The sequence below is a fragment of the Eurypyga helias genome, unplaced genomic scaffold, assembly GCF_000690775.1.
Source record: "Eurypyga helias isolate BGI_N326 unplaced genomic scaffold, ASM69077v1 scaffold32178, whole genome shotgun sequence".
Classification (NCBI taxonomy): Eukaryota; Metazoa; Chordata; class Aves; order Eurypygiformes; family Eurypygidae; genus Eurypyga; species Eurypyga helias.
The window spans coordinates 72,709-99,715 of record NW_010265502.1 but is presented as its reverse complement, the minus strand read 5'-3'; the positions used below and the strand labels follow the sequence as shown (position 1 = coordinate 99,715).

Below are 27,007 nucleotides of genomic sequence, written 5' to 3'. Positions count from 1 at the left end.
GCATTTGCCTTATTGCCTCTAAGCTACTATTGGTTCATAGGGTTTGTCTGCGTGTGAGGTTATAATTTTGCAAACAGGCAGTATCTCGTTCATTTGCAACTGAAGCAGTTAGAAACCACGCAGCAACCATACCTTTGTACAGCCGCTGTCTCCTAACAGCGTTACAGATTGGTATTTGACATGGAGTATTTATATGTTAGACTACTCGGATATACTGTAGGTGTAATCTAATCCTTTGAGTCAGTGAACATTTAGTTATAAACTGGAGCTCATGTTAAGAAACTGGATGTTTTGGACCAGACTGGCACACAACATAAATTGCATCCGTGATAATATGCACCTTCCCTTCAACTATTGCTTTAGTAAGATAAATTCCCACATTAATAAATGGCTGAAAACTGGTAAAGCTGGTACAAAAAAATCTCCGTTAGTAAGAAGAAACAAAACATTTAAAAAAATCTTCCTTCAGGATTCATTTGTCCTTCATTATTGTTCATCATTGTTCAAGCCAGCACAAAAATGCAGTATTTCTTTCTCTTTAGTATTGCATGAATGAATAAAGCTTAAACTATTCCCTGAAAAAGTTACATTGTAGCTAACCTAAGAAATATCTGGAAGACTTGAAAAAACAATTAAGGAATCAAATGGCTGTAACTGATCTAGATGGAAAATGCAATGATAAGAAGCAGCCGATGCATCGTCGCTTAGTCGTCTAATTAGACTGCTCCTATGAAATCTAATACTGCATTCAGTCAGTTCATCGTGTTGTACTGTACCGCTAGGTACGGTGGTTCTCTCTTTGATTCCTTTGTCATTGGGGACATTATGGTTCATAATAAGTTCACTGGCATCCATATTATGGATTTCCATCCTTTGGCAGGCCTGGCTTCCATCTCTCTTCAATTAGAGACCTCTTTTAAAAAGTTCAGCAGCAAAGAAAAAAGGAGAAAAGGAAAAAGGAAAGGAAAGAACAGAAAGGAAAAGAGAGGAAAGGAAAAGGAAAAGAACAACTGTATCAGAAAGACACAGAAGAAAAAGTTGAAAGCTGCTTCACAGTCTTGCTGCTAAATATCAGTGCAGTCATTTTTTCCTTAATTAAACACTAAGTTTCTTTGCCATTATTATCCTGTTTATTTCCCTTTTTTTTTTTTTTTTTTTTTTTAAAACGTGCATGATGGGAAAGCCCATGATGCTTTAGTCAGACCTTGGCCTCCAGCATTTCCAAAAAAAGTTTGTGCATGGGGACTTTGCCTTCCAGTTTGATGTTGTAGAAATGCTGCACAGCCTTGGTGGAGGTTTGCCTCAGAAGTGGGAGAGTCATCAACATCTTGCCTGCGCGACGTGGGTCTTCCATGTGCTGCCCGGCCTCGTAATCCTGCAGAGCCTCATGTAAGACGTCCTGAAGTTTCTGCACCGCCTCAACATCCTCTATGTGCATCGAGTCTGCAAAACAAAGGAGCGAGAGGAGGTTTCAGTTTGGTGTGCCAGAAGTCAGGCGCGCCTACGGCTGCGCAACGCTTTCACCGGTTCTGTCCATCCTCCTTTGAGAAGGAAGACAATTACTCACTAATTTCTATAGTGACCTTCAGGAAAGTATCTGGAGCCGCTGCGCAACTACAAATGTGTAATTAACTCATGATAAGTAATCCTTCTCCTCATCCTCCTCAACCTAGTAAAATGGTCACCCTCGCTGGACCACAAACCACCTCTTACAGTCGCCGCTTTGAAGAAATGACAGCGCCAGAGGGATGCTGGCTGGGTGAGCTGCGGCCTGCGTTTTGGCAGGGAAGCAAGAACCGCTGCCCTACTACGGAATAGCTTGGTCAGACTCTGTGGCAGGCTCGGAGGCTTCGGAGTGGGAGCCATGGTCGGTACCCGCTTGCTGAGGGAGACTAATCACAGGATTAGGACCACTGCGCTGACACAAGGGAAAAGCAGGTTTCACCGATTTCCCGATAGGTTTAGCAAATTCCTTTGACTCGGGCACATTCAGACAGGCAACAAACGCTCTGCGAAGCCAACATCTCCTACAAGGTGTAAGCCTTCTCTCCCACCCACTCAGAGGGTGGTTTATCTTATTGTTGGGGGTTTGCATTTTTTCTGAATCACTCCAAGCAAGCACCTCGTCCTGTACCTTTCCAGGTGAGGAGTTTTGGTGGTATAAGTATTGAGTGACAAGCCTAGACACAATGCACACCAAAAACTAAACTAAACTGCTACATGACCCAGAAAGATTAAAGCAATGGAAGTGTGAAATAAAAAGAAAAGATCTAACTGAAATAACTGTAAAACCCTCAGCAGCACAGGTACACAAAGGGAAGATGTCTCTGAGAACACGCAGTTACTGGACCATGCTGAGATGACTTTGGATGAGCAGCCCTAATTCTCTGACTTTTATGTAGTCATAAATGCCAAAAAACTCATGATGTGGGCCAAAGTGAGGAGAATGCAAGCAAGAAAGAACAGCCAGGGGCAAGAGAGGGCACTAAACAGCCCCCATCAGCTACCAAAATTTGGATGGTCCACAGCCTTACAGAGCCAAAAAAGCACTGGAAGAAAATATAACTGCTGCGAGGGGGTGCAAGCCCTAGGGACAGGCTACACTGCGCAAGCTTAGCTCAGGGCGAAGCACTGGGACACAGCGTTAGCAACGTGTAACCTTGAAAACTCCAGTCAGTACAACGCTGCAATGCAGCCTAATACTTGGTTTTGGAATAAAGCTCCTGTTTCCACACAGAGTAACGTCTGAGAAGCTGGAAGGTGAAGAACCTGCTTCTACCATCTTTTCAAGCCCCGTACTAAGCAGTATGATGCCCTGGATCAGTATTTTGACAGAGACTTGTGTTTTACCCTGTTGATGGTAACAACATCAAATTTCGCACGTGCCTCAAATATCTGAATTACATTCAGAGAATTAAGATGCAGCCAAGATACATTTCCTAAAAGCTGACATGCAACTACTTCCTCAGATAATTAGGTCAGATAGTAAATACCTCGCTCTCTTCAAACACAAACATGTAAACGGAAACACAAACCAGTAAGTAACAGGTTAACAAAAATGTTCTGGCTTCTATTGTCAAAACAAATGTGCAAATTGAAAAGAAAAAAAAAATTAAAGTTACAGCTCCCGCTCTAAAACAGACACTTAATTATATACAAGTTTGGATCATTTAGCACGTTTTATTGATTCTGATGACAGTTTATCTGTTAATTACACATAATGGAGTCCTAAGGGAATTTTACGTGTTTAATAATTCTGAGTCTTAGCGAATACATGCTCTAAGAAGCATGCAGTTAAGACACACGCTGCAGGGATGCGCTACTGCGCATCAAGGTGCACTGTGCTCAAAGCAGAGCAACACAAAAACCTCTCTCTGAAGGAAAAAGAAAGCTACAACACTTTAAAGACGATGACAGGGAAATATTACCTCTAGCAAAATTTAGGTCTAATTAATGTGAGACCATTCCCCAAATCCATAAATTTTTGATAGTTTTCTAATGTGGCAATTCTATTAAATAATTCTGTGTCAATAAGAGGAAATCCCTGAATTCTGTGTCCTACAAACAGATGTAAACGATACAGACACGCTAACACACACATATAAACGTGACTGATGTCTTAAGCATAGTGTCCCGCCACCGGGCTTAATTTGGAATGCAAACTCCAAACAAATCGTCGTCTTTACTCTCCGACGCCTTACCAAGTCCTTGGATATTCACCGTTGTGCTACAGAACACATGATGTACTACTCCAGAAAATTTTTCCATAAACCATGCATAGTTTGTGCAGAAATTACACACCTTTTCCTCTTCTCCCCACACTGAGAGTGCCAGGACCACATTTGCTGGGGAACCAAACAGGAGCCCTTTATCAGCCACAAAATGCATGGCGAGTCAAAGAGTGTTCTCGTGGATCCTTTTTTCACCATACCACATAGAGAGACAGGTCTTTCTGGAGAACCTGGCTATACATCTTTAGGTTTAAACCCTGTACAAAACCGGTCTGACTCTTCCCAGAATCAGTGCTTGTAACTGCACCCATGTCTGAGTCTGCAAATAGACGGATGGAGCCCAGACTAATTCGTTTTTCGCACAGAGATGACACTTCCCCGAGATAGGTTTGGATAACAATTTGGCCTGCAACGTTAGGAATATATATGCTGCTGTACATATTTCTCACACAGAAACCGAGTGGAGGGAAAAGCGAAAGAGAGCACCCTCAGAAAACGCAAGAGCAGAAGATGAATCAAAACCTGCCCTCTGATACAGCTATTACATTCCGTGCTCTCAAACTCTTCCACTGTGTGGACAACATCTTAAAACAAGGGATCTTATCCTCTCCTTGGCGGGGTGATTGTATACCATCCCTCCGGTAAACAGAGCAATTGCTTACACGGAAAAGTAATAGTAGTAAAGCATTTAATGTATTTGTTGCTGTCTTTGAAATCAATTTAGCAGCTGGGAAGAACGTGACCCGCCAGCTCTCCACTAGACTAATGCAAGCATTCTGCTGCCAAACCGCGGTTCGTGGAGCAGTTTAGGAAGCTGTGCCTTGGGAAACAGGTCTTGCCATGGGAAAGAAGAAAAAATAGCAGAGAGGGGCACTTCCAAATAGTGCTTAAGACTTCAAACTGTTCTTTTAAAATGGTGATTCAGCTCGAAAGATTTTAAAATTATTTAATCAAACCACCATGATAATTTAACTTCCCATTTACAGAAAAGATTCAAACTCATTTCAGCTTTACTCATTCTAGGGTCCGCTAATGTTTAAATGCAAAATCTGTGCTATTTAATTAGACCATGATTCAGCTTGCAGATTGCTCAGGAAAATATTAATCTCTACAAAGATCCTTCTTCAAGTTTTAGCCTTGCAGTCTGGAACTTCCACTTTATTCCTGATATTAAACGAATGTAGATCTTAATCCCTCAGGCGTAAGCCTTTGAAAATAAGGAAAATAGTTGAAAAAGCTGAACTAGCCAAGGGGAAAAGAGGAGGAAAAATAAAAGAAAAGAGAAATCTTTTCAGTAACTACAGACTGGCAGGTGTAGAAGTGAATTCAGAGCAGGTTAACTTATTGCTGATAAACCCAATCCTCACTAGTAAGAGAGGGCAATGTCAACAAGAACCATGATAATTTAAGGAAACGCAGAGTCTCTGTGACAGTCCAGAAATAAATAATTCCACAGACAACATAAAATAGATTTATAAGTTAGATACCAAGATTTTGAATGTTCTTCCAATACCCAGAAAAAAACTAGAAATGCTACTTTTCTCCTCCCCTCACTTTTTTTTTTAAGCGGCTTTGTAGAGGCTGGATACTTTACAATTACATCCTACAGAGGTAATATCCAAAGGAAACCTATACCCAGAAGTAATGCACGTAAACATCAGTGCCTCTGTAAAGAATGAAATTCAACAGGGTAACCTGAAAGTGGTGTCATCTGAAAGCAAGCAGAATTTGGTCTTAAATGCCCTGCAAATAAAGGATCCCAGGCCGGTGAACCTGAAGACCTCAACAGACCAAAACCAAAGCTTGTTGAGATGACGCGCTGCTGAGAACATGGTATTCCAGTCTAGAAGCGGGAAAAGTTGTTACTGATCAATGCTGCCACGGGAGAGAGTGAGACCAGCAAATGAGGACACAACTCACTGCGCTCTGCTTCGAGAACCGCGTTCTGTCTTTGCGAATGCCTGCTTTCACCATCACAGGATGGGAAAACGGTTCCGATCAGCCGACTGGTCATATCATTGTGCAGAAAAGGGAGAAAACTAGACTTCTCATCCAAGAAAAACACCACAAGATCCAGACAGAAATTCAGATTACGATCTACCTCATTTAAAATTCAAGCTTCATCTCAAATGCAGCAAACAAACATTCAGGCACCCAGGAATCATTTAGAACACACCACAAAGGGTGACAACTCGCTAAAGATTGGAAAGCGCCTGAACTGAGAGCAAGGAGACCTCTCAAAATCTACTCTACAGAAAATTAAAGGCAGGTAGGTACCTATTTTGTATCTAACATCACTAAGAAGTCACAGAAGTCCAGGGGTCTCAAACAAAGTGTTTCTTCATGTCAGAAAAATCGGGCAGCACAAAGGACAAAATTATTATAGCCAATCAAGCAGCAGGGAGTACGCAGCAGTGAACACACGTTAAGATGCTGATAAAGCACATCAGAGAGACAAGTATCAACAAGTACTTTCCACGAGGACAGGTAGCGGGGGCAATTATTTCCGCCATGCAGAACTAATTGCATACTATGAACTGGTTCGAATACCTACTCAATAACGCAACTTAAACCCTGGAAAAGGAGAATTTGAGTGGCAGAGCAGGGGGGTAAGACACCAAAGAAAAGAAAAAGTTGAATGAATGCTTCAAAATTATTTTTATCCACTAGGAGATATAAGTAATTGCCACAAATGGCAGTGAGAGACACCAGTTGAGCGCTGCGGAAAAGAAGGATGAGGAACAGACTAGCAATGGCACTGCTGACCCCGCGGTTCATAGCAGAGCTGTGCTACCCAGCAAGTCCGCCTGCCAGCACAGAGCGGGCCCTTGGCACACGCAGCACAGCTCTGCCCTTACACTCCTGCCCTGGCAGGAAGGACCGAAGGATCCACCGGGCTGGCCTCGCTTCTTGCCCTTTGTGAGTCTTGGGCTGCTAACACGTAAATAAGACCTGCCTATCTCATAACTATGTGAGAAAGTTACTCAATTACTAGACTAACTACCAGAAAAAAACCAAAAACAAAACATTAATTAACTGCTAGCATTTGCTTAATGACAGCATTAATGATAGCATTAAGCAAATGGTAGTGGAATTATTTACTTTCTCTAAGAATTACAGGTTCCATCAATTTGATAACATGAAAATAGAGTATGAGGAAGAAACTGTGTTCAAGCAACACAAAAACTCTGACTAAGCATCAGCTTCCTTTTCTAAAAATTCCTTTCTATGCTGTACCACTCTCTATCCAAAATTACATGAAGGAGTTAACAGAACTTGCTATTTATATTTGGCAAAATAAACACTGGCAACATACCAATAACACACAGGTGTATGTATACATTGTATATATGTCTATTCACCATAGATACATTTTAATAATGAATTCTAACACTAACAAGATGACTCAATGAAAAAAAAATTAAGTTGACATTATTAGAAAATAAATATAGTATGTTGTGACATAAGAAAAGCCACAGTCTATACTGGGAATAAAGATGATGTCTTGCAGAATAAATGATTTATACAGTTCTACCAATTAATTTTTATTATAATAATATTATTTAATGGCAATAGCCTAGTACTCTCAGTACACTCACGCTAGGAAGCTAAATAAGTTTTAAGAATGAAGTAATTTTTTTACCAGGCCAGATGATCATATAACTTACTGGCATCAACGTTGATCTGTGCTTCATTAGCCTAAAAATATCCAAGAGACTTCTTGGTTCTTACTCCTTCAGTACTGAAAGGATGCTGAGTTATTTTTAGGAGAGTTAATAACAGAGACCAGAAATTGCGATGGTGAGCAGAGGTCCTTTCCTCTTTCTGGTGGTACAGGCTAGACAGCCATTATTCGCATTTAAGATTAAATTTTCAACAGTGCATGGGGTTATACTTTTAAGTGCCTAGCATCCACATTTGGGTCAGATTTTTCAAGATGCCAGCAGCCTATTAGGCAGACACACGTGGATCAGATTTTCAAATGTGCTAACATATTTTGACACTCAAGTTCCTTACGTTAGGTCTTAGATGGGAACTGAGCTTCCCTTCAAAATCTCACTTCTGTTGTGACTCCTAAGCTCTTTGGCAACATTTGGCCTGAAGGCACAATTTAGTCTTTACTGATGAGGCAATTTCAAAAAACTGCTCACCTGCAGCTCCCTGTTTAGTATTAACTAATCGATATGTGAAAGCATTTTCTAATACAAAAGAGACGAGCAGGTCATCTTTTATGTGTTGGAGCGTTCATGTGTGCGTGTGCGCACTTGTGTACGCTTCAAACATATTTTGTAAATATTCCACCTTCCCTGACACACGAGGAAGTAATTGGTACATGCATGTTTTGGAAACCATTCAAAGTTGATTTTCTGCGTGGGTAAACAAAGTGCTCATTGGTGCCAGCTTGCTTCGTTTGGGCAGTGTGAGGTGGAAGGCAGGGCAGTCGCATCCTGCAGCTTCAAGGTACCTACTTGCTTTTGTGTAGAGAAGGGAAAGAAAGGGGGAAGGAACTCGGGATCCTGACAGGACAAGGACAACGCGGTAGTGAGAGGGACTTCTCTGGAGTTCAAGCATAAAGGCTGTATTGAATCAATGCAGATGTTTAAAACTAACCAGATAAATTACCTATTAAGCACTACAAGTTCAGCGCTAACTGTTGAAATCGTACCTGTATAGACTCAGGCGTACACAGGACTGACATGCTGATACAACATTTGTGCTCTTAGATACGTATATAAACTTCAGAGATGCTATCTGCACCCCATTTGAAACCAGTGACAATCTACAAGGTTGCCACTTCTTGCATTGCTGGAAGTTTAGAGAAATGGCGTGGTATTGGCCAACCCCGCAAAGGGCGAGTTTGAGAACAGCAAAGAACCTCCCTGAAAAACGGCTCTTCCTCCCCATCTTTTAGAAACCAAAAGGCAGGATTATCTCAGATCAAGTACTGCACAAGTAGACTCTGTAGGCCTGAAGAAAAGTTAGCAGTTGGCGGTGTTTCAACGCTCATGATACTGAGATTTGTTGGCCAAAACAAAGCTTGTGGAATTTATTCAAACAAAATACAATCAATATGAAGACAATCTACAATTTCTTCTTCTGCTTCTATACAGAAGCAGAGAAAGCACTTTGCCACTGTATCATAAATCACTAGCACAGATATAGAGACATAAAATCATCTTTGTCTACTGTTTACAGTAGAGTCAACCTGAGAATCTTTCTAGACAGAGCGGATCTGGCAAAAATGTCTGAAACGCCTAAGATTTCTTATTTTACTTCATCCATTCTCTCTACAGCTACTAAAAGGCTGTTTTATATTTTAAACCTGAAAAATAAATAGTGGAAGTTTTGGAAGAAAGCAGGTGTAGCAACAAAATATATTAAAATGTGAATTACTAACTGATTGATTTTATAATGCCATTTTATTTCTTTTTTGGATATAGCTGCATTTACATTAATCAGGTTCATAGTTACGTGAAAATAAGCTTTTTCTGGTTTTGTCTATAAAAAAGACAAAAACTTTACTTCAATTTTAGCAGCATCTGTAAATTAAAACACAAGGGGTCTGATATTCTTTAGCGAGCTGTAATTCTACAGGTCTTATGCACCTACAGGTTAATGTAGCTACAGCTGATAGAATTTTGGTATCTGCTGCATGTACAACTTGAAGCTGAAATGTTGAATGTCAGTAGTCAAAACATTCTGTTGAAAGGGAAGTCAAATGGCTGGGCTGCTTTTGAACTCCTCCTTGCAATAGCTTGATTTTCAAACAGCAATGTTATTTCTTTTAAGATGAGGGAAGGAAATGTTTTCACCTAAACGTGCCCTGAATTTTAGTATGTTGAAATCTATTTATCTCTGACATTAGCCTGGTTGTAATTCCCATCAAAGTTAATGAAGATGATTCTGACACATGCTATGCACAACGTATGACTAAACTTTTTTTGGCAGCATCTTTTATTATTAAACACTGCATATCTTTTTGGGGGGAAAAGGAGGTGTGAGTGGTATTTAACACTGTATCCTTATATTCTAGTCCCTTATCCTTTTTATCACGTAAACCATAGAAGTATTTCTAATTCAGACTTAGAATTACAGAATCGAAATAAATACAAAAAACCCTTCTCAATTTAGCCTCCTAATTCCAGATAACTTTCTTGCTCTGTTCATTAAGCATGACCAATTTTGAGAAAAAATTATTCTTGTAGCTGCAAAGCACCCTCAAGTGTCTATTTACAATGGTCAAAAACTATAAATGAATCTTCAATTAAAAATAATTTTGATCTTTGAGAGGCATTTGAGCATTTTGTTTATTCTGGAAATAAGATAATATTCTAAAATTAAGGGCAGAGTTAGTGGGGTGGAGAATATTTTACAAAGAAACTAATAAGCATTTTGGCTTTGCATGTTTTTGAATTATATTTCCAATTAAAAATGCAGAGTGCTAAATCACATTACAAAGACAAATAGGAAAGTACAACTTCATTGTTGAAAACAATTTCCCTCCTATCAATCTGAGGATTCATGCATCAATATTGTAGATGAACTGTTAATTACAAAATCAATTAAAAAATTATTTCTAAAAACAGTCACGCGTCCTGGCTCTCAGGGGGGCAATTTGGGCAGAAGGTCTCATCTCACTAGGACCGCGCCAAATCACAAGTCGTCATCCACAAGTAAGCAAAAGCAATCTGGTTTTTCATTTTTCAGCGCGGCTGAGCCCAGCCTGAGATTGATCGTCACATATGGCCCCAGAAAACAAACTGTCAATACCTTGAATGCTGCAGAATTTGAACAAATAGCCGTCCGCCCATTCAAGCCACTCATTGCATCCCATTTAACAGATTTTATTGACAGTTTCCTTCTTGTAATTAAAGGGAAAACTACTGGCCAGCAACCAAGATAAAGTTCAAAGATAGGGTCAAAACAAAAGCAGATGGAGGGGCACGGTGTGACTGTCAATGGAACATAGCATCAGAGCATGTTATTGACACACAGGTATCTAATGATCGGCACGTCATTAAAGAGGGATCTATCGTGAACTTTATGCAAATGCTAAAAGGGACTTAAGACCACAATAAAGCATTAAGGAGACACAAAAGGAAAAACAACAAAGCACAAACGATTTTTACTTATCTGACAGTATTCACCGCTTCAGCACTTTTAAATTCAAATGCAGAACAGAAAATTCTTTCTGAGACTTTTAACCCTTGCTGCACAGTTAATAAGTTTTGCAGAACCATTCTCATAAATGAAGAGGATCCATATGGTAAGGTGTGGTCCTTGTGAGATTAAATAAGAATTTCGTCCCTCCTCCCAAACACTGAATTCACCTTATAAATAGCTGCCTTTAAAGAGAAAGTATACAGCATATTCTCACGCACCCTTTCTGCTCGTTTTGATTGCAATGACCGGACCTGCCTGGATTATGGAATTAATTTAGAACATCTGTATTCATGTGAAAGGATCTTTGCTTGTAAAATACTCTCCAAATCGTACAGTGCAATATTCTCCACTCCCTTAGGAACATATTCTGCCATTACTTAGAGCCAGAAATCTCTTCTTAGTTTGAACTGCTTTGTTTGTTACCTTTTAGACTAAGGACTGATTAGCAATTTCTTACTCTAAACCCGTGTTTAAAACAAGCATGCAGAAAGTATTACGGAGGGAAAAAAGGGACATATTAAAAACGTAGCAACCATCGTGCCACTCTGCCAACCTGAATTAGCAAGTGCTATAGCTTTGAGGGTGACAAACTCTTCTTTCTCCAGCTTCATGCTCTTGTATTTCTTCACCAGCTGCAGTATGGCATTGTTAAGGTCAAGAAGGCCTGCCAGTTTGGATTGGTCTTCATCCATAATATAATCTTCAGCATATACGAGCTCATCCTCAAAAGAAAGTGACCGGTATACAACACCAAGGATCAAAATCTCCATCCAAGCACTCTGCAGAAGGCTCATCTGGTCAGCGAGAGACAAAGTGGAGAATCCTGAATAGGAATAAAACACAGGAAAAATATTAAACACATTTGGATTTGTTAGAAACCTACTCCTTTTTATTTATTTACCTATTTTTATATACTTTGTGATAAAACAGTTATGTAGTCTCTTATTCTCTCTTCTGCTTCTGTGCAGCTCCTTCCCATCCTACTACAGGAAAGGAAATAAATACAAAATCAAACGCTTTCTAATCAACGCACAAAGTTATAAACAACTTGGAATTTGCAGGTTCTTTCTGTAAGAATCATATTCATTTGGGGAGTATTGCACTGACAGTTTAAGATTTGCAGGATGCCTTCCTTGCTCTGAAGTACTCACACTTAGTTCTAAAACCTGATGCTGTGAAACAGGGATCTTACAATTCTACCTGTTATTACCATAAACCAAGAAGGATAATTCAGGAGAGGGGGAAAAAAAGCCCAAAACCACACCCACAATTTTTTTAAAAGGGAAGATTTGATGTTTTAATAGAATTAAGGTCATTATCATGAAGATGAAAATTCTCTCCAAACTTCAACCCCAGAGGAAAAAGAAGTAACACCTGCCCTCCTTGGAATAGATGCCAAGTACTTCTGCAATGGCTCCCGCCTCTACAACACTTGTTGAAATAACAGAGTGCCACATTAAAGTGCCACCTGAATAGCAGTCACACCGTCCTTTTTCTGAGGGCAACCAAAAATTTAATAAATGCCTCTTAAAGAACTTAACTTTTGCCTTTTTCCCTCCCTGCTGTCTTTCCTAATAGGATCACTAAGGGCAAACATCTTTACTGTCTTACCTTGTCATACTCTCGTTTACAGTACCTCTTAATTTATTATATCAAACTGCTAATATCCCAATCACATTAAGAGCTACAAAACAACATGGGAGAGGAAGTGATTTTCCTGGCCTGTTGGTAAAATGCAGTAGTTTGCCAGTTGGCACCATCAACCATGAGTACTTAATAAAATCATCAAAGGGGATTAGTCAAGCTTTTCTTAAAGGGTCTTAGGACATGTCTGAGGCTTTCATTTAGTTGTTTATGGAGCTGCTTACACGTCCTTTGACAGGGTTCCCGCTGTAAGAACATTCTTTTTGGCGTTCAATTACACTTAAATGTATTTTTCTGTTTTGAAAGTTGAAAGTTACAGTCGAGTAGGAATATATCATAAACTAGCAAATCTGCAAAGGCATCTACTCCAAACATGATTTTCTCTATCAGCACTAAGCAGCAAAACTAATACAATAAAAAAGAAAATCCCACATCCAAACCACCAGGCATCCATAAAAAATGAAACATAAAACTGGCTGCATGCTCGCTCTCTCTCAGTTTTCTCCCCCTCCTTATTTGTTTTCATTTTCTCTTAGTGTCTTTTGAGTCTTGTGATAGAACTGTAGCTCTCTGCCTTCAAAAAAAAAACCAAAAAAACAACAACAAAATCTGAGCCAACAACAACAGAAAACCCTTGAAGAGGTGACAATGGAAAATAACACATCTGCAATTGAAATAAATAAGAGGGAAATGGAGAAGAAATAATCATTTGGAAGGTTATAGGGAGGAATTCATGATTTCAATTAGCTTCAACATTTCTGTTCCTTCCCGTCTTTCAAGAACCAGTTTTTCTGCAGTAGCAGATGGACAGAGAACGTAGCCTGCAGCACTGTCCTGTGACAGCCCCATTCTCCCTCCCAGACACTGCTGTTAGTAAATAGATTTACACATTCTCCAATCTCCACACATCTTTCTGCCGAATAATTAAAAGCAGGATGATTAGTTTATTGAGTGGAAGGAGGAACTTTTTTATTGAGGTCCATCCACGATTTTATCAGGGCCAGCACTTTTACGGTTGTCATGAGGGTGCAGGCATCCAATTTTTCTTATCTGCCTGATTAATACAAACGCTGTTTCAGGACGCATTAATTAACAGATACAAATCTACGTTCTCATGGAAGGATCAATACAGAGAAGAAAAGAGGCATCAATGTGAATTTAGTGCTGATGATGGAGAAGGCACTCTATTGACATTTACGTGCATAGAAACTTTAAAGTTGCAGTGGAGCCCTTTTGTCCCTGTGATTTACAAATTAACAATTTTTCAGGTATAACAATGTTTCACACACTTCTGAGGAGTTTAATTAAGCAAAAAGCAATAAAATCAGTTTTGATTAAAAAAAGTTTAACCCACAATTTCTCTCTATTTTTTCTGAAAACTCCCCAATTTCCATATTTACTTATTTCTTTTAGTACAGGTTTGTTGGGTTTTTTAAAAAAATAACGCTATGTTTCAGTAACATATATCGTGTGCCACAGTCAAAGGAAATTACATATGCTCTGTGAGGGAGGAAAATGGGATGTTGCCTATAATTTATTGCACTGCACTCTTGAAAAATCTGCATTCTGGTGCAGTAAAGAGACTAATTGTTTTTATTTGACACAGATAAAAAAAATCAAAAGAATTTTTTTTACATTATAGGAAAACTGCCAAACACAAACCACACTGTTCTGCTCTCCAGTAATAAATCAAATAAACATGATTATTTTCTTCCTGATTGAAGTAACTTTCCCTTGAAAGCCTGCGCGGTGAAAGCATGTTTTAACTTTTAAAGGCATCCCCCATGGGAATGTAAAGCTGCATCAAGTTGTATTTCATCTGGTTTTGTTTTGATTTTTTAAGAAAATGTGAAAGCACCCAGCATGTCTCTTGTACCACACCGATGCCCTTTTAATAGCTGTTCAGCAAGTTACAGTTAATAGATTACACAGGCTTATGTATTTACATACAGAGACTTATTTTTAATTGTTTGGAGAAGGTTATACTTACTTCATGTCAAAGTGTGCTCTGATTCTCTGAGTTTTTGCTATATGAATCCCCTAGATCAGCCATGTTCTGTGATAAGTGGACAGGCTCTAGTTTAAAATATAACTATTTAAAACAAAGTCTCGGAATGAGATGTAAGCGCACTTCCAGCACCGGCGGTAGCCTTCCCAGTCACAACTTGTAAGCTCTTCCCGAACCGCCCCGAGATGCTGCATGACGGCGTGGTTTTGCACTTTGCTGTGCACTGTGCGGCTCCTTAAGCCTTAGGAGTCTTGCAGGCCATCGTTTTAAATGTAGAACTGCACAATGGCTTTTTAAAAATACAATGTTGTGTACCTTCTTCCCCCACAGCATGTACCGTATGGGTGACAACTTTGATCTCTTTCCATCTCCCTCCCCAAGTCAATGCCATTCAACGTATCTCAGGGATTTGCTAGCAGAATGACTCCGTACCTTGACCTGCAGTTAAATAGCAAGTTTATCTGCGATACAGCGCGCGCCGAATAAACCAGTTGACAGTTTGCAATAACGTCATTCGGAAGGATTGAAAGGCTTCTCAAGAGTCAGGTACCCCTGAGGTAAGAAGCTTGAAGGAAGCATGTTTTGTGCCAACCCTCCTGCCATCTTCTACTAGACGCTCCTGTGCTTGACAATGATGCCATGGGCACTTGTCAAGATTTTTTTTTTCCCCCCTCTTTTTGCCGAGCAAACTGATGCACTTTGCAGTCAACTTACAAAAAAGGCTAAGCATTTGAAAGTGTGAAGGGCAAAAAATATCTGACGGCCAGTCTTCAAAAATACACTTTCATTTCAGAAAGCATAAATGTTTATTTCCTGAGCTGAGTGTTGACAGAAATAGGCTGCAGCGCAGGCATATGAATTTAACCCCTGGTAGGCATTCTTTGCAGCGCGGTTTTCGTCTGGCTGAATGCAAGCATCGTAAATCTACAGGGTGTCTTGTAATATCAGTTAACAATAGCATTGATTTGCTGGTTACCGATTTCCTTCCTTCCTTTTTTCTTTTTTCTTTCTTTATCCTCCTTTCAGGGACTGTAGTGTTTCTTCAGCTAAAAATAGATACTTTTCTACAACCAGCGTCTCACACTCAAATTGTAATTATGCCGTAATGACTCACTGAGATCACCGAGTGTGGATTGAGCAAAGGTTGATTGAGCAACCGAACATATGCTTAGGGGTTTTTTTTTCCTTTCTCATACCAGTAAAACCCAAGGCTCAAAGGAAGCAGAAATAAACAGGTAAACAGGCCTTAGCGTTTTTACTCTCAGAACAAGCAGCAGCAAGCTGACCGTGCTCTGCAGCGCTCAGCGTTCCAAGCCAGCTCCAAACACGGATCTCTTAGATGGGGCCGTTCAAACCACGTATCTTTCCAAGGATCAGCACATGCTCCACTTGCTCTCTATTTCACATTGCACACAGCTCCATGCTAAGCAGGGTAAATCTTTTATATTCCTGAAGACCCTTTCCTCTACTTCATTAAGATGGACTGCATGGACACTAACTCACTAGGGGCTAGAGTGAAGCAGCTGCAGATGGTCAAGTGCCAAAGTAAGATCTGTGCCTTGCACACCGCGCTCCGAGAACTATCGGACAAAAAGAGACGGTGGCTGGACTTATCCCTGCCATTATTTTCAGCCTTAAACATTTGATGCGATGCCTAAATCGGGCTATTCGAACTTGAATCGCTTTGCAGTGAATGAACTTCCCTTCCCCTCTGTTATGTATTTAGAAATCCAAATATTTGATCAAACCAGGTATGAAATTGCTGGCAAATCCGGAAGTTGCTCCCTTGCTCTGATAATCACCTCCCATTTATTTTACCAGTTGTTTTTGTGACTGTTAGTTTTATGAGTAAAATATTCCTCTTGCTTGCCCTGGTTTGCACTTCAAATATCTTCATTTGCATTTTTTATAATCAAAGCTGTGCCTGAAAATGACATGTTCACTAGTGTGTTGCAGATTCAATATATTTACACAGTTGAAATATCAGAGTTGGATTTTTAAATTATTTACACTTAATTTTGATAGATGAACTTCCTTCTAAATGTTTTATGGGTACTGATGTTTCCAGTGAAATTTCCTTATTTCAAAAATGATGTACAGCCACCACTGTCAAAAGAACAAACTGATATTGTAACACTTTTTAAAGAAACTTTACTTTCAGCCCAATAACCTTATTTAGAGAGTGCGCGGCCTCACAGTCAAAGAGCAGGCCAAGGGCCCATCCCAGCTGCACAGAAGTGAATGTAAAGAACCTCCACTCCATCCCAAGCTCGTGTTCAGGCCCAGCTCCCTCTCAGCCGTACAGCTGTCAACTCTGCCCTCCTCTCCCTCCCTGGCACACACTCAGCTTGCCCAGATCCATCGTACATCTTCAGCTGGCTTCCAGGGATGTAAACAAAGGCCAGGGAAATTTCAGCTGTGAAATTTCTGCTAAGGCTACATAATATTTCCTAGGCATGATCCCAGCATTTGCTGAAGGAAACCTTCGTAGCCTGACTGCCACTTACTATTATGCTCTCAGAAATCCAAGAAAGAGGATGGCATGCTTCATTTTTTTAGGGTACATCTAGAGGTGAATGTACCACATAGATCTGAATTAATAGATCCTTTTTATTATATTAACCCAAGAAAAAACAGATTTAATTGCATTTCAAAATACTCTGTAGTCTAAAAATATGTATCAAGACCCACAAACATTTCAGCAGTTAGGAAACCATTAAACAGAAGGAGAGTGCTCTCACTAATCACCAAACATATTTCACAGATTACAGATGAAATTTGGTGAAAGCCAGAACAGAAACAGATAGAACTCATTATGCCAGTGGAAACCCATTATTTCAGGGTTTTTTTTCCTTTTTTTTTTTTTCTTTCTTTCTTTTTTTCCAAACCATGTGCTCATGGAGGCCCTGGTCAAAGGGCTAATAACTGCATGTTATGGCAAGCAAGCTGAAAGCTGAGTACAACTGAGGATTTTCACGTGAAAGCTGTCAGCTCACAAAACAGAAAGCACAACGATCTGCCCAAACTTGAAAATCAAAAATCGAGTCCCAAAGCACAAACTACAATTGACCAGAAATACAGCCAAAGGCTCAATTTACATTGTTTGCTGGGTTCAGCTTCCAAGCTATTTAGAACTGATTTGCTGCAGTTAAAGTTACATTTAGATATTAGTTTCATCCAACAACTTCTGCACAGTAAAGCCACCACCTTTTCCGAGCGATGCTCTGCTACATAACCATCTCCTCCTGCCCCTACAGCAGAGCACTGCAAAGGCGGCACCGGGCTCTGCTGCGAGCGGCGCGCTCTGCGCCACGAGATGTGACTGCCATCTGTTAGCTGTGCGGGAGGGGGGCGATCCGGCTGCATACGCAGAGGTGCCCAAGAATTACTCCGAGTCGAGTACAAAAAGGAAAGCACTGGGATGTCTTCAGCCAAGCCCCTACGTTTCATCGGGTTTTATTTAAGTGTGTTTGTATTCCTAACTCTTGCTGCCCCAAGTTCTTATAAAATATACATATTTTTTTATATTTTATAACACGAAAAACTGCCTATGACAAGCACTTTTCCACTACCACGTACCGGTAAGACGGGAAATGCCACACAGAGCACTAAGAAACCCGGGGCTTTTATCACAACGCTACTTTCATCTCGCTGAAACAACAGCAGAGAGATGGCATGGCAATAAAAATGCATTCACACTGCATGTCCCTCTCAATCCATTATGAACAATGGTTTCTCACTAAGCAAATATTCGCTTGTCAGAATCCACTACCACGTACCGGTAAGACGGGAAATGCCACACAGAGCACTAAGAAACCCGGGGCTTTTATCACAACGCTACTTTCATCTCGCTGAAACAACAGCAGAGAGATGGCATGGCAATAAAAATGCATTCACACTGCATGTCCCTCTCAATCCATTATGAACAATGGTTTCTCACTAAGCAAATATTCGCTTGTCAGAATTATTTGCAACACTGGATTCATTCAACTAAGTAAGTGAAGTTCACAGCAATTTAAAAGCAGCAAATTAGACATTTACAAACAGTGAAGATGCTGCTTGTCTAGCATGACCTTTCACTCAAGCTATACAAAAAGGTGTTAATGTAATTTAAATACCAGTTAGAAACGTTTCTGGTTTGTCTTTTACCCTGTGAAACCTTACATGATAACACTACACACAAGCAATTTAAGCTTGTCGTTTCTTCCCAGGATAAGATGCATGTAGTGAGATGTAACTCACTACAGTTCAAATTGATACTTAAACCAGAGGTGCCCCCTCCCCCCAACCACACAAATATTTCTAGGGGATTAATTTTAATTTTTTCATTTCTAATTACAGTACAATTTCTTGTGAGCTGCTTCTTTAGCAACAGTAATGGGAAGGAGCTGGAAAATGTGACTGATTAAGAGTGCATCCCTGACTTCACGTAACCACCTTCAGTTGTTAATATTCTGCAGTGAAACATTAAAGATGAAAAAACCAAGAGCCACCCTTGGTTCAGGACAGATTTGGTAAGACCTCCATGTATGGAGTCATTTATAATGGCATTGCTGGAAATATATGGTCTGAAGTACTGTACTCTATTTCCATTAATTTTCATTTCACACCTTATTATTTCAGTATTCACCAAGAAAAAGGAAAATACAAGACAGTAGATTTAAACAGAATGAATACTTGACTTTCCATTTGGTCTGGCTTTACCACTGGAACCTCCACAGTTTTGAACAGCTATACTCCAAACTCGTACCAATCATATTAAAAAGAAGCCAGGCAAAACACTTATATTTTTATTTATCACTAGATGCCCTAAGAACAGAGGAAGACCTGATAAGCAGTAAACTGGTTTTTTTTTTTTTTTCTGTAAAAGTTAGCACTCCTTGTTCATTACCTCCTCTACAGCGAGGTTTTGAATTCTAAGATATGGACACTGAAAAAGTTTTAAAATTCAGGCTAGCAGTCCAATATGGCCCAATGTAGCTGTAGGTCTCCTTAAGACAGCAATATGAACTTGCAGATTCCGGAGGGTAATCTTTCTAATGCACTACATATGTGATCTGACCTGCTTATTTAATGTTAACTCTTGCAGTTCTTTCTTTAAATTGTAACCTTCAAACATGGTTTGGTCAGACTATGGGAGTTCTTTTGTCCTCTCACTGAAGATAGCAGAGTCAGATGACATGACATGGTGTGCTCCTAAAACCATCTTTGTCCCTAAGACTTGAAAAAATCTGCAGCTGGGATACAGCATTTTATATGGAAACTGCTGTTAAAAATGTCTGCATATTGTGAAGTATCACTTGTGTGCCCAGACATTTGCATGGAAGAAAATGAAGCAGGATTGTGTTTATGACCCTGATTGCTTTCTTTCACTGAACCTATGTAAAAAAAGGTGAATCATACTTTCAACATAAATATTGATTTCACACAGATTTTCCTTCAATCGGTTGAGGACATCTGTATTTGAGTATGGGTATACTAAAGCCAGATTTGTGGGTGAAAAAATAAAAACTACACTCTGTCATTAATAAAGTGACTGCAGATGACAAATAACAGGTATTCTGAATGGGGCTGAATCTCTCACAAATTCCAATCCAGAAAATGCTAACGCGGTTCAGCTTAGAAACATCATCACTTACACATCCATACCCTGTGTGTGGTTATGCCTTACCTAGATCCTTCAAAGACTTCAGCCAGCAGAAATTTTGTCAGATTATTTTATATCATGGTTCATTTTTTTACACAGAAAGGAGGGGTTTTTTTTGTGTATTTAATAGATGCTGCCTTTTATTAGTAATCTCTGTGGGTCTGCTTTGAGAGTGCTTTTCCCCAGAGAAAAAGGGTCACTGCTGTTAGCCTTTTGCTTCCCTGGGGAAGCCACCAGTCATTTCCTCACTGAGAGCTGTGGCAATCCCTGCTCCCTCCATCCTTCCAGCAGGCAAAGTCAGGTTTCCAGGAATTCCCCAATCATGTTAATAATATGAATCCAATACCAGAATGTATTAGCATACGGAGAAAACCATGCTTATGATCCAATCAACATATCCGTGTTAACCCTGTATGTGCTGAGCTACACAAAATCTCTTTCCATAGCCAAAGCAAAAACTTGTTTGCAAAATCTGGGGTAAATATACCCTGTGGCAGAAAAAGAACAGCTCAGAACACTGTCCTACACATTTTCCTTCTTCCTCCTAGTCTTTAAAACTTTTCTTAATGTGCTGCAGATGCCAAAAAATTCAAGTGATGTGTTCCTGGTTTGGGGGAAGAGAGTGACACATATTCTCCTATATGAATGGGAAATTTCCGGTTTACCTAGTTGAGTGTATATGTACCATTAAGATCATCTCTGGAGGCTGTGCCTTAAGTCTACAAAAGTCCACACGCACAGAAAAAAAAGATGGAAAAAAGAAAGGAAAGAAAAAAAAAAAAGGAAGCTGCCTGATTCTAATACACCTAATTAGCCATCGGCAGACTCTTAATTGCATACATTAGGATGATTCCATAGTGGAGATTAATTCTAAATATACCCAAGCAGCTGGTTAAGATGCCATGGATTACAGTGTGGACTGTACTTTTCCACTTAATTAGATATCAAAATTAAGCAGCAACAAGCATTTTGACATAACGGGGATCAAGCCGCCGCTTGGCATCCCAGAGCTGCACTAAAGTGACCGCTAAACAGAGCCGCACAGATGGAGAGATATTAAATGCCGCACTGGAAAGTAATTTCAAATAATAAAATATCAATATTTACATTTTAATTACCCCTACTGAGAGCCGCTCTGTCATTTTCACTATTGCCGACGCAGCAAGGGGTAGTGGAATGACATTGCGGCTCTGACTGCAATGACTATTTTGTTTCCATTAAAGAATGACAAGTGTTTTAGAGGCAGTGACACCCAGTGTGTGAACAAGAATGACAGCAGATCAGAAAATTCCTATTAAGGGAATAAATGACTCAACAAGAGAATTTACTTCAAGCAGCTGGCTCCTCCTTGAAACACATAATCCTTTCTAAATTTTCTGCAGAAAGTTTATGATCAAGGTGCCTCGGGGAAACCTCAGCTTCTCATAAAATATTTAGAATGACAGGACCCTACATGATGACTGATCAATTTAAAAACAATACTACTCAATGCTCATCCTATTTAAGAGTTACATCGAGAGTTTGTATGAATCAAAATAGTTTGAGGGGGGAAACAGGCACGTAGTGAAAAGGAGATTCCTTCCTGTCAGACCTGAGAGTTTTGATGGTGAGTGGAGAATGCCAGGGTTATTTTTGCTGTCTTTGCATCAGTTTTACTACCACTGGCACAGCGAGTACTCCACACCCGCTCTGAATCACAGTTTGTTGGCCTTCAGAATCCTACCCAGAGACTGCTAACAACAAGTAATGTGTACATGCACAGATTCAGGCCTCCCGTTTCTCCCTGTGTATTCCTTGCACATACCTAAACACTTTTTCTTTCAGTATGTACATCAGAAACCTGTGAGACACCTTTGCAGCACCTTAGGAATCTAATTACTTCTGATCGGGTCTGAGGTCAATCTCATGGAAAATATTGTATTACATCTGACATGCTGCATTTACAAAGAAGAAAAGGAAGGAAGAAAAATATCAAAACAGTAAAGAAAAAAAAATTTCCTTGGGGATGTCTGTCAAACTGCAGAGATCTTCAAAAAATTTCAATGGCCTCAGACACGAGAAAGTGCGTAAGAGACAATCCTTGGTCAGTACACCCCAATACGCAGCTAAGTGACCCTCCTAAGTCATGGCATGCATTTATTTAATAATGTGCAAAGCTCAACTTCTATAAATGTGACAAATGGCTAGAACAGAACACGGGGGAAAAAAGGCATGAAATTTTTTACAGAACAGAAAAGGAACAGCTTTATGGCAGTGACTATTGCAGGAGTTTTAGAATCAGCTCTGACATTAAGAATTAGCAGTAAAGTACAAAAACGTTACTCTGACATTAGCTGCTTAACTAGTTGATCTTCTTTTTCTTGTCTTTTTTCTGCACTACTTTTTCTCTCCCTTTTTTTTTTTTTTTTAAGTACCCAGGAAGTACTTCTTAAGCATCCCTAATGCTTTTAGGACAAGACACTTCCCCATTTCTCAGCCACTAGCACCTTTTAATTTCTGAAAGAGCCACGGTTGAAAATCTTAATTAATTGTTCCATACTGCTTCAGGATCATTATGCAATGTAATAAAGGCCATGTAATTATGAAATTTTACAGCCATTACCAAGGCTGATGGCTCGTATTTCATCCTCAGCTGGACCCAATGGCTTTTAGCCACTCAGCTCCCCTTTGATGAACTACAGACAGATCTATCAGGCCCAAACAATATCCAGGCAAGGCGGCTATAATAGCTACCTACAGATGAAGCCATAGATAAAGATAAACTATAAATCTACACACAAATGCAGGCACATTGCCTCAGGATGACAGAGGGGAGAGGATGAGACACTTGGGAAAGCCGGCGGCTTGCAGAAAGGCAACCTTCTCTCTCTGTCTCTTACTCAGTTTGGAATTTGTTCGGTTTCTTAAAGATGTAAAATTCTCTCACACTCTTAAAAAAAACCCAAACTGTATTTTTAAAGGACTATACAATTTTCTGTGGAAGGCAACGGGTCACCTTATCCATCTATTAAATTTGAGAAAGGGTATTTATACGGACAAATCAACTCATCCTCCAAATCAAGAATCCTAGTCAACAAGTTTGCAAATCATATTCTTGAAAGTGAATTCAGGTCACTTGCTTCCAAGCCTGAAAAAAGCAAAACAACCCTGATTTCTAAATGCATTATCCTGAGCAGATGCACGGAGGTGAAGTTAGATGATAGGCTTTCACCAGAGGCAGCACCAGAGATGCAATTTCATGCAACATTGTCCTACATTATTTTATTTTCAGTTTGAAAATGAAAATACATCTCAAAATTCAGTGCAAGTTAAAGGAACAAGGGGATTATATGCGATCTTGGTAACTGCAACACCAGAATGTACTTTATGGAGGTGACCTCCATCAATGCCCTCTTTAATTTGAGACAGAAGGCCTTCCAAGTATGTATTGTTAGTCCCTCCAGAGTGAGACAAGGCTGACTACATGACCTTTAGGTGAGAAAAAGATGGAAAGCTGCAGCATCCTGACCAACTCTGAAAGAGTCTAGAGGAGAGTGTGAAAACATTAGCTTGAAACCTGCATCTGTAAGTACCCCTTCCAGCAGCTCAAGGTTAGTTGCAAAGCTGATGTCATGCTCATGGCTGAGGCTCAAAACACCTCAGAACACAAAAAAAATTAAAAGGAACATATCAACGGTATGCTGTGGTTTCCAACATTAACGACAGAATGGTTCAGCCCTTTCCAAAGAAAGCATGACAGATTTCGAGGAGATTCTCAGAGAAAGCGAAGTAGACCAATATACCTGGGGAAACTCTTATGACAAGAGACTCGGAAAGCAGGAAGTGTTTTCCTCAAAATAGTGATGTATTAGGGAATGCAGCAAAGGTATTTATACATTAATGGTAGAAAAACGAGGTCTAAATGTTTTATTCTCCCTGTCTCATAACACAGACCATGCGCTACTACTATGAAACACAGGAAATTCAAAATGAGAGGAAGGAACGAAACCTCTTCACTCACAGCGTAGCTGGACCAGGGAACTCCTTGCCGAAAGCTATTACTAAAAACAAGCAGGAGCTGATGCTTACATGGAAAGCAGAATAGCTACAAGATATAATACTACAAATCCAAACAAAAAGGACACGGACTTATTTTACCTTATTTAATCTAATCTCTAAGCATAAGGAATTTGAAAAAAGTTTTCCTGAGGCTTCTGCCTACTGTGGGGTGCACGTCTCTTCCCTGGAGGCTGATCACTGCTGGAGAGATGTTGATGACCTAGCATGCAGTTCCCAGTTTCCTGAAAACTGAAGCATCAGAATTTGGCCTGCATTTCCTTGAGGTGTTTGGAGCCTATGCCTACAATTAGAGTTTGAAACAGAAGAGTTTAGAGAGATGTGCCCCAGGCAAAGAACTGCAAAATCACAGCAACTGAGTTCTCACTCAGGAGGTCCTACTGTCGAAAGACAAAAATAATGGATACGGAAGAGTCACTGTGTTATCAACACACCAAAGCAGCCAGGTGTATATATGTAAGTAGGTGTTTGCATAGGCCTGTGTACGTGGTAAATTTGTACTAGGCAAACTCAGGGCATTCTGAAATGAATAAGCATCACCTGTTCATTAACTTGTAATCTTTGTTTATTAAAAATGTGTGTTTTTCTAAATATAAAAGCTTGTTTTGCTGAAGGGCAAAACAATAATCACCCAGGTCAGATCAGAGAAGTGTTTCCCGAAACAGGCAACAGTCACAAAAGGTCAACAAAGCTGCAACTGAAGACAGACCAGGGAATGTATGATTCAGTTTTTTCCAGCATTAATACTGGGGATGCTTGATATATCGTCTTTTAAGGACCAGTATCTGCTGTTAACATGCTTTATTGAAACTGCACATATGAGGGGTATTCTCTATACATGGCGTGAATTGATCTATTCCTTGCAGTGTATGTGGAAGCATCGTAAACATTCTTAATGGGGGGGTGGGGGGGAACGGGACGGGACACGACGACAACAAACTGAAAGGTTTAAACATATACAGTAAATTAGAACACCTAAAATACTAGACTACACAGACACTGCCTGACTAATTCCTTGACAGCATTTTAAATTACTTTCTTATGCTGTAATAAGAATTCAGTGAAGACCTTAACTAAAGCATGGACTATGAAAATTAAGATGACTGGATGTAGACAAAAAAAAAAAAATTGGCAGATCTTTTACCCCCTCCATTTCCCATCCAGTAGACTCATGTTTAGCCAAATAAGCATCAACCTCAAGGATGAGCTCTGTAGCTTTACCTCTTTTTATCCTCCCACCCAATCACTCTCATCAGTAGGATGAAAAGCAGATACAAATGTAGTCAGCAGGAGCATTTTTCAGAGCAAAAACTAAAGTAAATGCAAAGATGTTATTTCTGTCAGAAGCAGTAATAGCAGTCAGTCTGCTGTATCAGACTAATAAAAATAATTATAATAATGTGAGAAAACACATATATACCATCCTACAATTCTTATTACACAAAAGAACTGCATGAATTTTTATTCACTTTGCTAAATGACCAGTATGTCAGAGACTGCGTAACAGTATTCCATAATGTAAGATTATCGCTATGATTTTTAATAAAGTACAGCAATGAATTAAATGCTGGTCAGAAAGTTACGCTGTTAATTTGTGGTTTACTGCAAAGTGCCTTGAAACAGAACTGGCTTAGGCATAGTGAGACAAGGTTTATTTTTGCCAAATATAGATTACTGCAAAGGAAAAGGGAATCAGCGTTACATATTTTGGGAAAGACTTTCAGTACTGGTCTTAAAACATTTCCCTTCTTCAAGTGAACCTTTTGTTTGTTTGTTTTTCATTTAATAAACAGTTACATGCAGCTTGTGCAGCAGTGTAAAGTTTTTTTAAGAAACCTGTTTTACAGAACAAGTAAATGAGAGCTTTTGCTAAGTCTGTAAAAAAAACTTAACTGCAATAAGACTGTAGTGGACACAGAGAAGGATATTAGCATAAATACAGACCAAAAGTGGAAGGGAAATGGAGGTATAATTGTATGTTTTCTCTTTCAAGATTCACCAAGTGTGGCACAAATCTGTAGCTGCTATAATGAATGCCATGCTTTACTCTGATTTTCTACACTTGGTATTCCCTAGCTGAATTGTTTCTAAAGTCTATGGTGATTTTTTTTTCTACAGCAAATCAGCAGTTTTTCAAGAGGTCTCTGTGCAACCCAGGAGTATGACATTTACTAATGTGTTGAGATTCAGGGATTCTCCTTTGTAGAAGCCAACACTAATAAGAAAGATATGGTTCAGCGTCCTGGGTATTCTTCCCAGTTTTATTAATTAGATGGAAAGCTTCTCCCTCTGGAATACTGCAAGGTATTTATTAACACTTCAGCCCACAAACTAGAGTAAATTTACAGTAGTGGAGGTAATTGTTACATACACTGGCTCTTGTTATCAACTTGGCAGGGATAAGCAAAAAAGAAAAAAACAACTCAGAGTCTTAGATTATGATCTTTTTCATGATATTTTAATTGTGCCTCTTAATCTGCTAAATTAAAAAATATAGTATAATCTTTTTCAGATCGCTGACAAAAAAGATCATACTAATTTGCAACAAAATGTATGAATGCTCCTATCTCTTTTAATTACACAGAGAAGTTAACAGTCATTCAATATGGCCTCAGAGTGACTAAGATACACTTTCCTTTTACAGCTGTGCCATCTTATCCTTCAGCACCTTCATGTTTTATTCCAAGTCTCCCACATTTTAATACACAGATACCCTTCTCTAGCTGATCTTTAATATCACCGCCTTCCTTCTCTTCC

At 39.5% G+C, this 27,007-nt stretch overlaps 1 protein-coding gene across 1 annotated transcript in view; it reads right to left on the bottom strand.

The window, feature by feature from the left end:
- Positions 1-1,139: 1,139 nt before the first annotated feature.
- Positions 1,140-27,007, bottom strand: part of LOC104513431 (estrogen-related receptor gamma) — a 48,603-nt gene continuing 22,735 nt past the window's right edge. Inside the window, exons 3-4 of the mRNA XM_010156772.1 lie at positions 11,449-11,718; positions 1,140-1,443 (exon numbers count right to left, since the gene is read on the bottom strand). Of these exons, the coding sequence (XP_010155074.1) occupies positions 1,199-1,443; positions 11,449-11,718 (515 nt within the window). The 3' untranslated portion in view covers positions 1,140-1,198. The remainder of the gene's footprint in view (positions 1,444-11,448; positions 11,719-27,007) is intronic.